Below are 12,871 nucleotides of genomic sequence, written 5' to 3'. Positions count from 1 at the left end.
TCATTATTCCAGTATTCTTCAGGAATGCCAGAGTTGTCTGCACACTGGTATTTTTGCACTTGTGAAATGATTGATCACTGTGAAGTAGAACTTCCATAATAAGCTGGCCTGCGGCTCTACTGACACCTACAGTGCATTCGGAAAGTATTTCAGACCCCTTCACTTTTCCACATTTTGTTACGTTACAGCCTTATTCTAAAATTTATTAAATTGTTTTTTCCCCTCATCAATCTCCACACAATACCCCATAATGACAAAAACAGTTTTTTTAGAAATACTGAAATATCACATTTCCATAAGTATTTAGACCCTTTACTCAGTACTTTGTTGAAGCACCTTTGGCAGCGATTACAGCCTCAAGTTTTCTTGGGTATGACGGTACAAGCTTGGCACACCTGTATTTGGGGAGTTTCTCCCATTCTTCTCTGCAGATCCTCTCCAGCTCTGTCAGGCTGGATGGGGACCATCGCTGCACAGCTATATTCAGGTCTCTCCAGAGATGTTAGAACGGGATCAAGTCCGGGCTCTGGCTGGGCCACTCAAGGACATTCAGAGACTTGTCCCAAAGCTACTCCTGCGTTGTCTTGGCTGTGTACTTAGGGTCATTGTCCTGTTGGAAGGTGAACCTTCGCCCCAGTGTGAGGTCCTGAGCGCTCTGGAGCAGGTTTTCATCAAGGATCTCTCTGTACTTTGCTCCGTTCATCTTTCTCTCGTTCCTGACTAGTCTCCCAGTCCCTGCCGCTGAAAAACATCCCCACAGCATGATGCTGCCACCACCATGCTTCACCGTAGGGATGGTGCCAGGTTTCCTCCAGACGTGACGCTTGGCATTCAGGCCAAAGAGTTCAATCTTGGTTTCATCAGACCAGAGAATCTTGTTTCTCATGGTCTGAGAGTCCTTTAGGTGCCTTTTGGCAAAGTCCAAGCGGGCTGTCATGTGCCTTTTACTGATTAGTGGCTTCCGTCTGGCCACTCTACCATAAAGGCCTGATTGGTGGAGTGCTGCAGAGATGGTTGTCCTTCTGGAAGGTTCTCTTGTCTCCACAGAGGAACTCTGGAGCTCTGTCAGAGTGACCATCGGGTTCTTGGTCACCTCCCTGACCAAGGCCCTTCTCCCCCGATTGCTCAGTTTTGCCGAGCGGCCAGCTCTAGGAAGAGTCTTGGTGGTTCCCTGTGTTCTTGGGGACCTTCAATGCTGCAGAAATGTTTTGGTACCTTTCCCCAGATCTGTGCCTCAACACAATCCTGTCTCAGAGCTCTACAGACAATTCCTTCGACCTCATGGCTTGGTTTTTGCTCTGACATGTACTGTCAAGAGTGGGACCTTATATAGGCCGGTGTGTGCCTTTCCAAATCATGTCCAATCAATTGAATTTACCACAGGTGGACTCCAATCAAGTTTTAGAAATATCTCAAGGATGATCAATGGAAACAGGATGCACCTGAGCTCAATTTCGAGTCTCATAGTAAAGGATCTGAATACTTATGTAAATAAGGTATTTCCGTTTTTAATTTTTAATACATTTGCAAAAATGTCTAAACCTGTTTTCGCTTTGTCATTATGGGGTATTGTGTGTAGATTGATGAGGGGGGGAAATTATTCAATCCATTTTAGAGTAAGACTGTAAAATAACAAAATGTGGAAAAAGTGAAGGGGTCTGAATACTTTCTGAATGCACTATATCTCCTATTAGAGAGACAAGGCAAACTCCAGAGTATTCCAAACAGAGGACTTTATTGACATTATGGGACTCTACTGACACAAGTCTTATTAGAGAGACGAGGAAAGGAATGGTCTAAAACAGAATAGAACCATGGTTAAATACAATAAACATGAATGTAATGGATATAATAATAGAAGAAGAGTGTCACTGAATAGAACACTGTGAATGGATGATAATGAATAGAACACTGTGAATGGATGATAATGAATAGAACACTATGAATGGATGATAATGAATACAACACTATGAATGGATGATAATGAATAGAACACTGTGAATGGATGATAATGAATAGAACACTGTGAATGGATGATAATGAATAGAACACTGTGAATGGATGATAATGAATAGAACACTATGAATGGATGATAATGAATAGAACACTGTGAATGGATGATAATGAATAGAACACTGTGAATGGATGATAATGAATAGAACACTGAATGGATGATAATGAATAGAACACTGTGAATGGATGATAATGAATAGAACACTATGAATGGATGATAATGAATAGAACACTATGAATGGATGATAATGAATAGAAAACTATGAATGGATGATAATGAATAGAACACTGTGAATGGATGATAATGAATAGAACACTGTGAATGGATGATAATGAATAGAACACTGTGAATGGATGATAATGAATAGAACACTGTGAATGGATGATAATGAATAGAACACTGTGAATGGATGATAATGAATAGAACAGTGTGAATGGATGATAATGAATAGAACACTGTGAATGGATGATAATGAATAGAACACTGTGAATGGATGATAATGAATAGAACACTGTGAATGGATGATAATGAATAGAACACTGTGAATGGATGATAATGAATAGAACACTATCAATAGGCAGTTCCAATAACAGGGAGTAGAGGGGGACTGTATAAATACACTGCCACAGTGAATAGCAGATTATTACAGAGTGACGGGCAATAACAAGGACTGGATTCATGTAGTGAATGGGGAATGGTATCACACAGTAATACAGCAAGAACAAAGGAAAACAAACAGATAATAGGAAATACTGACTAATTGTTGCAGACAATAGTGAATAATAACACAACAGTAGTAAGATGGAGAAACTAAGCAACACCAGCTATACTGCAACAATAACAGCAATAAGAACAAATAACAAGCTTACATTCTTTCACACACCCCTAAGACATAAATCCAACCATCTGTCGATGTGCCCTTGAGCAAGGCACTTAACCCTAATTGCTCATGTAAGTCGCTCTGGATAAGAGCGTCTGCTAAATGACTAAAATGTAAATGTAAAAGCACATATTCGAAAAGGAATGCAGGCTAAATCAGTTCTAGGGTCTCACCACCAGAGGACAGCAGTCTGCATGTAAAAATATGATTGTTTTTCTCTGCAGGCTGTCATTCTGTACAGTCACAGAGGAAGGCTGTGCTTTTCTGGCTTCAGCTCTGAGGTTAAACCCCTCCCACCTGAGAGAACTGGACCTGAGCTTCAATCACCCAGGAGACTCCGGAGTGAAGCTGCTCTCTGCTAGACTGGAGGATCCACACTGTAGACTGGAGAAACTCAAGTTAGTACAGTTACTGTGCAAATCTAGTTGTTTTTGTTTGTACTCTATCCTATTTGAACCACAAACTTTTTGTTTGTTCTGACATTTTGCAGCCTAATTTGTTTCCTGTCATGCAACATGTTCTTTGTAATGTCAGGACTTCTTTAGGCTAAATCAATGTTATTTCACTGAGAATTGATGTGAAGCGTTGGCCTCAGCCTTCAGCTCAAACTCCTCTCCCCTGAGAGAGCTGGAATTGAGTCACAATGACCTGCAGGATTCAGGAGTGAAGCTGCTCTCTGCTGGATTGGGGGATCCAAACTGCACATTTGAGACTTTAAGTTCAGTATTCCAGTATTCTTCAGGAATGCCAGAGATGCCTGCACACTGGTATTTTTGCACTTGTGAAATGATTGATCACTGTGAAGTAGAACTTCCAGAATAAGCTGGCCTGCGGCTCTACTGACACCTATGTCTTATTAGAGAGACGAGGAAAGGAATGGTCTAAAACAGAATAGAAACATGGATAAATACAATAAACATGAATGAAATGGATATAATGAAAAATAATAATAATGTATGCACTCACTAACTGTAAGTCGCTCTGGATAAGAGCGTCTGCTAAATGAGTAAAATGTAAAAATATAATAATAGAAGAAGAGTGTCACTGAATAGAACACTGTGAATGGATGATAATGAATAGAACACTGTGAATGGATGATAATGAATAGAACACTGTGAATGGATGATAATGAATAGAACACTATGAATGGATGATAATGAATAGAACACTGTGAATGGATGATAATGAATAGAACACTGTGAATGGATGATAATGAATAGAACACTATGAATGGATGATAATGAATAGAACACTGTGAATGGATGATAATGAATAGAACACTGTAAATGGATGATACTGAATAGAACAGTGTGAATGGATGATAATGAATAGAACACTGTGAATGGATGATAATGAATAGAACAGTGTGAATGGATGATAATGAATAGAACACTGTGAATGGATGATAATGAATAGAACACTGTGAATGGATGATAATGAATAGAACACTGTGAATGGATGATAATGAATAGAACACTATGAATGGATGATAATGAATAGAACACTGTGAATGGATGATAATGAATAGAACACTGTGAATGGATGATAATGAATAGAACACTGTGAATGGATGATAATGAATAGAACACTGTGAATGGATGATAATGAATAGAACACTGTGAATGGATGATAATGAATAGAACACTGTGAATGGATGATAATGAATAGAACACTGTGGATGGATGATAATGAATACAACACTATGAATGGATGATAATGAATACAACAATATCAATAGGCAGTTCCAATAACAGGGAGTAGAGGGGGACTGTATAAATACACTGCCACAGTGAATAGCAGATTATTACAGAGTGACGGGCAATAACAAGGACTGGATTCATGTAGTGAATGGGGAATGGTATCACACAGTAATACAGCAAGAACAAAGGAAAACAAACAGATAATAGGAAATACTGACTAATTGTTGCAGACAATAGTGAATAATAACACAACAGTAGTAAGATGGAGAAACTAAGCAACACCAGCTATACTGCAACAATAACAGCAATAAGAACAAATAACAAGCTTACATTCTTTCACACACCCCTAAGACATAAATCCAACCATCTGTCGATGTGCCCTTGAGCAAGGCACTTAACCCTAATTGCTCATGTAAGTCGCTCTGGATAAGAGCGTCTGCTAAATGACTAAAATGTAAATGTAAAAGCACATATTCGAAAAGGAATGCAGGCTAAATCAGTTCTAGGGTCTCACCACCAGAGGACAGCAGTCTGCATGTAAAAATATGATTGTTTTTCTCTGCAGGCTGTCATTCTGTACAGTCACAGAGGAAGGCTGTGCTTTTCTGGCTTCAGCTCTGAGGTTAAACCCCTCCCACCTGAGAGAACTGGACCTGAGCTTCAATCACCCAGGAGACTCCGGAGTGAAGCTGCTCTCTGCTAGACTGGAGGATCCACACTGTAGACTGGAGAAACTCAAGTTAGTACAGTTACTGTGCAAATCTAGTTGTTTTTGTTTGTACTCTATCCTATTTGAACCACAAACTTTTTGTTTGTTCTGACATTTTGCAGCCTAATTTGTTTCCTGTCATGCAACATGTTCTTTGTAATGTCAGGACTTCTTTAGGCTAAATCAATGTTATTTCACTGAGAATTGATGTGAAGCGTTGGCCTCAGCCTTCAGCTCAAACTCCTCTCCCCTGAGAGAGCTGGAATTGAGTCACAATGACCTGCAGGATTCAGGAGTGAAGCTGCTCTCTGCTGGATTGGGGGATCCAAACTGCACATTTGAGACTTTAAGTTCAGTATTCCAGTATTCTTCAGGAATGCCAGAGATGCCTGCACACTGGTATTTTTGCACTTGTGAAATGATTGATCACTGTGAAGTAGAACTTCCAGAATAAGCTGGCCTGCGGCTCTACTGACACCTATGTCTTATTAGAGAGACGAGGAAAGGAATGGTCTAAAACAGAATAGAAACATGGATAAATACAATAAACATGAATGAAATGGATATAATGAAAAATAATAATAATGTATGCACTCACTAACTGTAAGTCGCTCTGGATAAGAGCGTCTGCTAAATGAGTAAAATGTAAAAATATAATAATAGAAGAAGAGTGTCACTGAATAGAACACTGTGAATGGATGATAATGAATAGAACACTGTGAATGGATGATAATGAATAGAACACTGTGAATGGATGATAATGAATAGAACACTATGAATGGATGATAATGAATAGAACACTGTGAATGGATGATAATGAATAGAACACTGTGAATGGATGATAATGAATAGAACACTATGAATGGATGATAATGAATAGAACACTGTGAATGGATGATAATGAATAGAACACTGTAAATGGATGATAATGAATAGAACAGTGTGAATGGATGATAATGAATAGAACACTGTGAATGGATGATAATGAATAGAACAGTGTGAATGGATGATAATGAATAGAACACTGTGAATGGATGATAATGAATAGAACACTGTGAATGGATGATAATGAATAGAACACTGTGAATGGATGATAATGAATAGAACACTATGAATGGATGATAATGAATAGAACACTGTGAATGGATGATAATGAATAGAACACTGTGAATGGATGATAATGAATAGAACACTGTGAATGGATGATAATGAATAGAACACTGTGAATGGATGATAATGAATAGAACACTGTGAATGGATGATAATGAATAGAACACTGTGAATGGATGATAATGAATAGAACACTGTGGATGGATGATAATGAATACAACACTATGAATGGATGATAATGAATACAACAATATCAATAGGCAGTTCCAATAACAGGGAGTAGAGGGGGACTGTATAAATACACTGCCACAGTGAATAGCAGATTATTACAGAGTGACGGGCAATAACAAGGACTGGATTCATGTAGTGAATGGGGAATGGTATCACACAGTAATACAGCAAGAACAAAGGAAAACAAACAGATAATAGGAAATACTGACTAATTGTTGCAGACAATAGTGAATAATAACACAACAGTAGTAAGATGGAGAAACTAAGCAACACCAGCTATACTGCAACAATAACAGCAATAAGAACAAATAACAAGCTTACATTCTTTCACACACCCCTAAGACATAAATCCAACCATCTGTCGATGTGCCCTTGAGCAAGGCACTTAACCCTAATTGCTCATGTAAGTCGCTCTGGATAAGAGCGTCTGCTAAATGACTAAAATGTAAATGTAAAAGCACATATTCGAAAAGGAATGCAGGCTAAATCAGTTCTAGGGTCTCACCACCAGAGGACAGCAGTCTGCATGTAAAAATATGATTGTTTTTCTCTGCAGGCTGTCATTCTGTACAGTCACAGAGAAAGGCTGTGCTTTTCTGGCTTCAGCTCTGATGTCAAACCCCTCCCACCTGAGAGAACTGGACCTGAGCTTCAATCACCCAGGAGACTCCGGAGTGAAGCTGCTCTCTGCTAGACTGGAGGATCCACACTGTAGACTGGAGAAACTCAAGTTAGTACAGTTACTGTGCAAATCTAGTTGTTTTTGTTTGAACTCTATCCTATTTGAACCACAAACTTTTTGTTTGTTCTGACATTTTGCAGCCTAATTTGTTTCCTGTCATGCAACATGTTATTTGTAATGTCAGGACTTCTTTAGGCTAAATCAATGTTATTTCACTGAGAATTGATGTGAAGCGTTGGCCTCAGCCTTCAGCTCAAACTCCTCTCCCCTGAGAGAGCTGGAATTGAGTCACAATGACCTGCAGGATTCAGGAGTGAAGCTGCTCTCTGCTGGATTGGGGGATCCAAACTGCACATTTGAGACTTTAAGTTCAGTATTCCAGTATTCTTCAGGAATGCCAGAGATGCCTGCACACTGGTATTTTTGCACTTGTGAAATGATTGATCACTGTGAAGTAGAACTTCCAGAATAAGCTGGCCTGCGGCTCTACTGACACCTATGTCTTATTAGAGAGACGAGGAAAGGAATGGTCTAAAACAGAATAGAAACATGGATAAATACAATAAACATGAATGTAATGGATATAATGAAAAATAATAATAATGTATGCACTCACTAACTGTAAGTCGCTCTGGATAAGAGCGTCTGCTAAATGACTAAAATGTAAATGTAAATGATAATGAATAGAACACTATGAATGGATGATAATGAATAGAACACTGTGAATAGATGATAATGAATAGAACACTGTGAATGGATGATAATGAATAGAACACTGTGAATAGATGATAATGAATAGAACACTGTGAATAGATGATAATGAATAGAACACTGTGAATGGATGATAATGAATAGAACACTGTGAATGGATGATAATGAATAGAACACTGTGAATGGATGATAATGAATAGAACACTGTGAATGGATGATAATGAATAGAACACTGTGGATGGATGATAATGAATAGAACACTATCAATAGGCAGTTCCAATAACAGGGAGTAGAGGGGGACTGTATAAATACACTGCCACAGTGAATAGCAGATTATTACAGAGTGACGGGCAATAACAAGGACTGGATTCATGTAGTGAATGGGGAATGGTATCACACAGTAATCACCCAGGAGACTCCAGAATGAAGTTTCTCTCTGCTAGACTGAAAGATCCACACTGTAGACTGGAGAAACAAGTTAGTACAGTTACTGTGGAAATCTAGTTGTTTTTTTCTACTCGATCCTATCTGTACTAGAGTTCTGACCAGAAAACAGAATGCCAAACAGTCCTTTAACTGATGCTGTAATTTATTGTCTTGTTGGTCTGAGAACAGTCAGGTCCTGATAAGCTCTTTCTTTATCACCCGTTAGGACTAGACTACACTTCATATAGGCTGAACTAGGCTACACTTCATACAGGCTACACTAGACTACACTTCATACAGGCTGGACTAGACTACACTTCACACAGGCTGGTCTAGACTACACTTCATACAGGCTGGACTAGATTACACTTCATGCAGGCTGCACTAGACTACACTTCATATAGGCTGGACTACACTACTCTTCATACAGGCTGGACTAGACTACATTTCACACAGGCTGGACTAGACTACACTTCACACAGGCCAGACTAGACTACACTTCATACAGGCTGGACTAGACTACACTTCACACAGGCCAGACTAGACTACACTTCATACAGGCCAGACTAGACTACACTTCATACAGGCTGGACTAGACTACACTTCACACAGGCTTGACTAGACCACACTTCATACAGGCTGGACTAGACTATACGTCATACAGGCTGGACTAGACTACACTTCATACAGGCTGGACTACACTACTCTTCATACAGGCTGGACTAGACTACATTTCACACAGGCTGGACTAGACTACACTTCACACAGGCTGGACTAGACTACACTTCACACAGGCTGGACTAGACTACACTTCCTAAAGGCTGGACTAGATTAAACTTCATACAGGCTGGACTAGACTACACTTCATACAGGCTGGACTACACTACTCTTCATACAGGCTGGACTAGACTACATTTCACACAGGCTGGACTAGACTACACTTCACACAGGCTGGACTAGACTACACTTCACACAGGCTGGACTAGACTACACTTCACACAGGCTGGACTAGACTACACTTCACACAGGCTGGACTAGACTACACTTCATACAGGCTGGACTAGATTACACTTCATACAGGCTGGACTAGACTACACTTCATACAGGCTGGACTAGACTACTCTTCATACAGGCTGGACTAGACTACTCTTCACACAGGCTGGACTAGACTAAATTCACACAGGCTGGACTAGACTACACTTCACACAGGCTGGACTAGACTACATTTCACACAGGCTGGACTAGACTACACGTCATACAGGCTGGACTACACTACTCTTCATACAGGCTGGACTAGACTACACGTCATGCAAGCTGGACTAGATTACACTTCATACAGGCTGGACTAGATTACACTTCACACAGGCTGGACTAGACTACACTTCACACAGATGGGACTAGACTACACATCCTACAGGCTGGACTAAACTACACGTCCTACAGGCTGGACTAGATTACACTTCATACAGGCTGGACTAGACTACACTTCATACAGTCTGGACTAGACTACTCCTCATACAGGCTGGACTAGACTACACTTCACACAGGCTGGACTAGAATACACTTCACACAGGCTGGACTAGACTACACTTCACACAGGCTGGACTAGACTACACTTCATACAGGCTGGACTAGACTACACGTCACACAGGCTGGACTAGATTACACGTCACACAGGCTGGACTAGATTACACGTCACACAGGCTGGACTAGATTACACTTCACACAGGCTGGACTAGATTACACTTCATGCAGGCTGGACTAGACTACACTTCACACAGGCTTGACTAGACTACACTTCACAAAGTCTGAACTAGTTTACACTTCACACAGGCTGCACTAGACTACACTTCACACAGGCTGGACTAGAATTCATACAGGCTGGACTAGACTACACGTCCTACAGGCTGGACTAGATTACACTTCATACAGGCTGGACTAGATTACACTTCATACAGGCTGGACTAGACTACACATCATACAGGCTGGACTAGACTACACATCATAGAGGCTGGACTAGACTACACTTCACACAGGCTGGACTAGACTACACTTCACACAGGCTGGACTAGATTACACTTCACACAGGCTGGACTAGATTACACTTCATACAGGCTGGACTAGACTACACTTCATACAGGCTGGACTAGATTACACGTCACACAGGCTGGACTAGATTATACTTCACACAGGCTGGACTAGACTACACGTCATACAGGCTGGGCTAGATTACACTTCATACAGGCGGGACTAGACTACATTTCATACAGGCTGGACTACACTACTCTTCATACAGGCTGGACTAGACTACATTTCACACAGGCTGGACTAGACTACACTTCACACAGGCTGGACTAGACTACACTTCACACAGGCTGGACTAGACTACACTTCACACAGGCTGGACTAGACTACACGTCCTACAGGCTGGACTAGATTACACGTCATACAGGCTGGACTAGACTACACTTCATACAGGCTGGACTAGACTACTCCTCATACAGGCTGGACTAGACTACTCTTCACACAGGCTGGACTAGACTACACTTCACAAAGTCTGAACTAGTTTACACTTCACACAGGCTGCACTAGACTACACTTCACACAGGCTGGACTAGAATTCATACAGGCTGGACTAGACTACACGTCCTACAGGCTGGACTAGATTACACTTCATACAGGCTGGACTAGATTACACTTCATACAGGCTGGACTAGACTACACATCATACAGGCTGGACTAGACTACACATCATACAGGCTGGACTAGACTACTCTTCACACAGGCTGGACTAGACTACACTTCACAGAGGCTGGACAACACTACTCTTCATACAGGCTGCACTAGATTACACTTCACACAGGCTGGACTACACTACCCTTCATACAGGCTGCACTAGACTAGACTTCACACAGGCTTGACTAGACTACACTTCATACAGGCTGGACTTGACTACTCTTCGCACAGGCTGGACTATACTACACTTCGCACAGGCTGGACTAGACTACACTTCGCACAGGCTGGACTATACTACACTTCACACAGGCTGGACTAGTCTACACTTCACACAGGCTGGACTAAACTACACTTCACACAGTGTGGACTAGACTACACTTCATACAGGCTGGACTAGGCTACACTTCATACAGGCTGTGTTTCAGTCACTCTGATCCTCTCTCCCACAGTGTGGACCATAATGAAGAGTTCTGGGTAAAACCACAGGTGATGAAAAAATGTAGGTTTGCTTGATTTGAGGAATCCCCCCCCCCCCCCCCCCAGACTACACTTCATACAGGCTGGACTAGACTACACTTCACACAGGCTGGAGTAGACTACACTTCACACAGGCTGGAGTAGACTACATTTCATACAGGCTGGACTAGACTACTCTTTATACAGGCTGGACTAGACTACACTTCACACAGGCTGGACTAGACTACAATTCATACAGGCTGGACTAGACTACACTTCATACAGGCTGGACTAGACTACACGTCCCCCCCCCCCACACACACACACACACACACACATATATATATACACACAAAGTTCTGATCCAGCCCATTATCTCTCCTCTAACCTGCCTTCTTGTCTGCAGATGCCTGTGATCTCACACTGGACCCAAACACACCACACAAGAACCTCTCTCTGTCTGAGGGGAACAAAAGGGTGAAGAAAGTTAAAAAGAAGCAGCCGTATCCTGATCACCCAGAGAGATTTAAGTTGTATCCCCAGGTGCTGTGTAGAGAGGGTCTGACTCAACGCTGTTACTGGGAGGTAGAGAATGCGATGGCTAGAATAGCAGTGACATATAAAGGCATCATCAGAAAAGGTATTGGCTCTCAGCTTGGATACAATGACAAGTCCTGGAGTCTGATCTGCTGTGGGGACAATTACTCTGCCCTCCACAATAATGAAAAGACTGTTATACCTACTCAGCCCCTCATCAACCCTCCTCAACCCCAGAGAGACCAGTCCTCCTCCCCCCCACCCCCCAGAGTAGGAGTGTTTCTGGACTGGCCGGCCGGCACTCTGTCCTTCTACAGGGTCTACTCTGACACAATGACCCACCTGCACACATTCCAAACCACATTCACTGAGCCCCTCTACCCAGGGTTTGGGGTTTGGAATGAGGGCTCCTCAGTGTCCCTGTGCCAGGTAGAGTAGCTTCCTGTGTCCTGGAGGAACACCTGGGTCTCCATGGAAACAGTCACACTCCTGTTCTAACCCAACCATGTGACACGATGGAGTGTTGTTGACAGTGATCATGACTTCAGATATGGACATTGTAACAGATAAATGTTGTTGTTGACAGTGATCATGACTTCAGATATGGACATTGTAACAGATAAATGTTGTTGTTGACAGTGATCATGACTTCAGATATGGACATTGTAACAGATAAATG

At 41.6% G+C, this 12,871-nt stretch overlaps 1 protein-coding gene across 2 annotated transcripts in view; it reads left to right on the top strand.

Moving 5' to 3' along the window:
- LOC311116137 (uncharacterized protein) overlaps nt 1-12,630 on the top strand; it is a gene marked incomplete at its 3' end in the record, with an annotated part of 32,892 nt that extends 20,262 nt beyond the window's left edge. For both annotated transcript variants that reach the window (XM_084191266.1, XM_084191267.1), the window contains exons 14-18: nt 3,119-3,292; nt 5,160-5,333; nt 7,201-7,374; nt 11,649-11,698; nt 12,062-12,630. In XM_084191266.1, the coding sequence (XP_084047392.1) occupies nt 3,119-3,292; nt 5,160-5,333; nt 7,201-7,374; nt 11,649-11,698; nt 12,062-12,630 (1,141 nt within the window). The remainder of the gene's footprint in view (nt 1-3,118; nt 3,293-5,159; nt 5,334-7,200; nt 7,375-11,648; nt 11,699-12,061) is intronic.
- Nucleotides 12,631-12,871: the final 241 nt, after the last annotated feature.

The sequence above is a fragment of the Coregonus lavaretus genome (genome assembly GCF_964263955.1).
Source record: "Coregonus lavaretus genome assembly, contig: HAP1_SCAFFOLD_288, whole genome shotgun sequence".
Taxonomy (NCBI): Eukaryota; Metazoa; Chordata; class Actinopteri; order Salmoniformes; family Salmonidae; genus Coregonus; species Coregonus lavaretus.
This window is presented reverse-complemented; position numbering and strand designations above follow the sequence as displayed.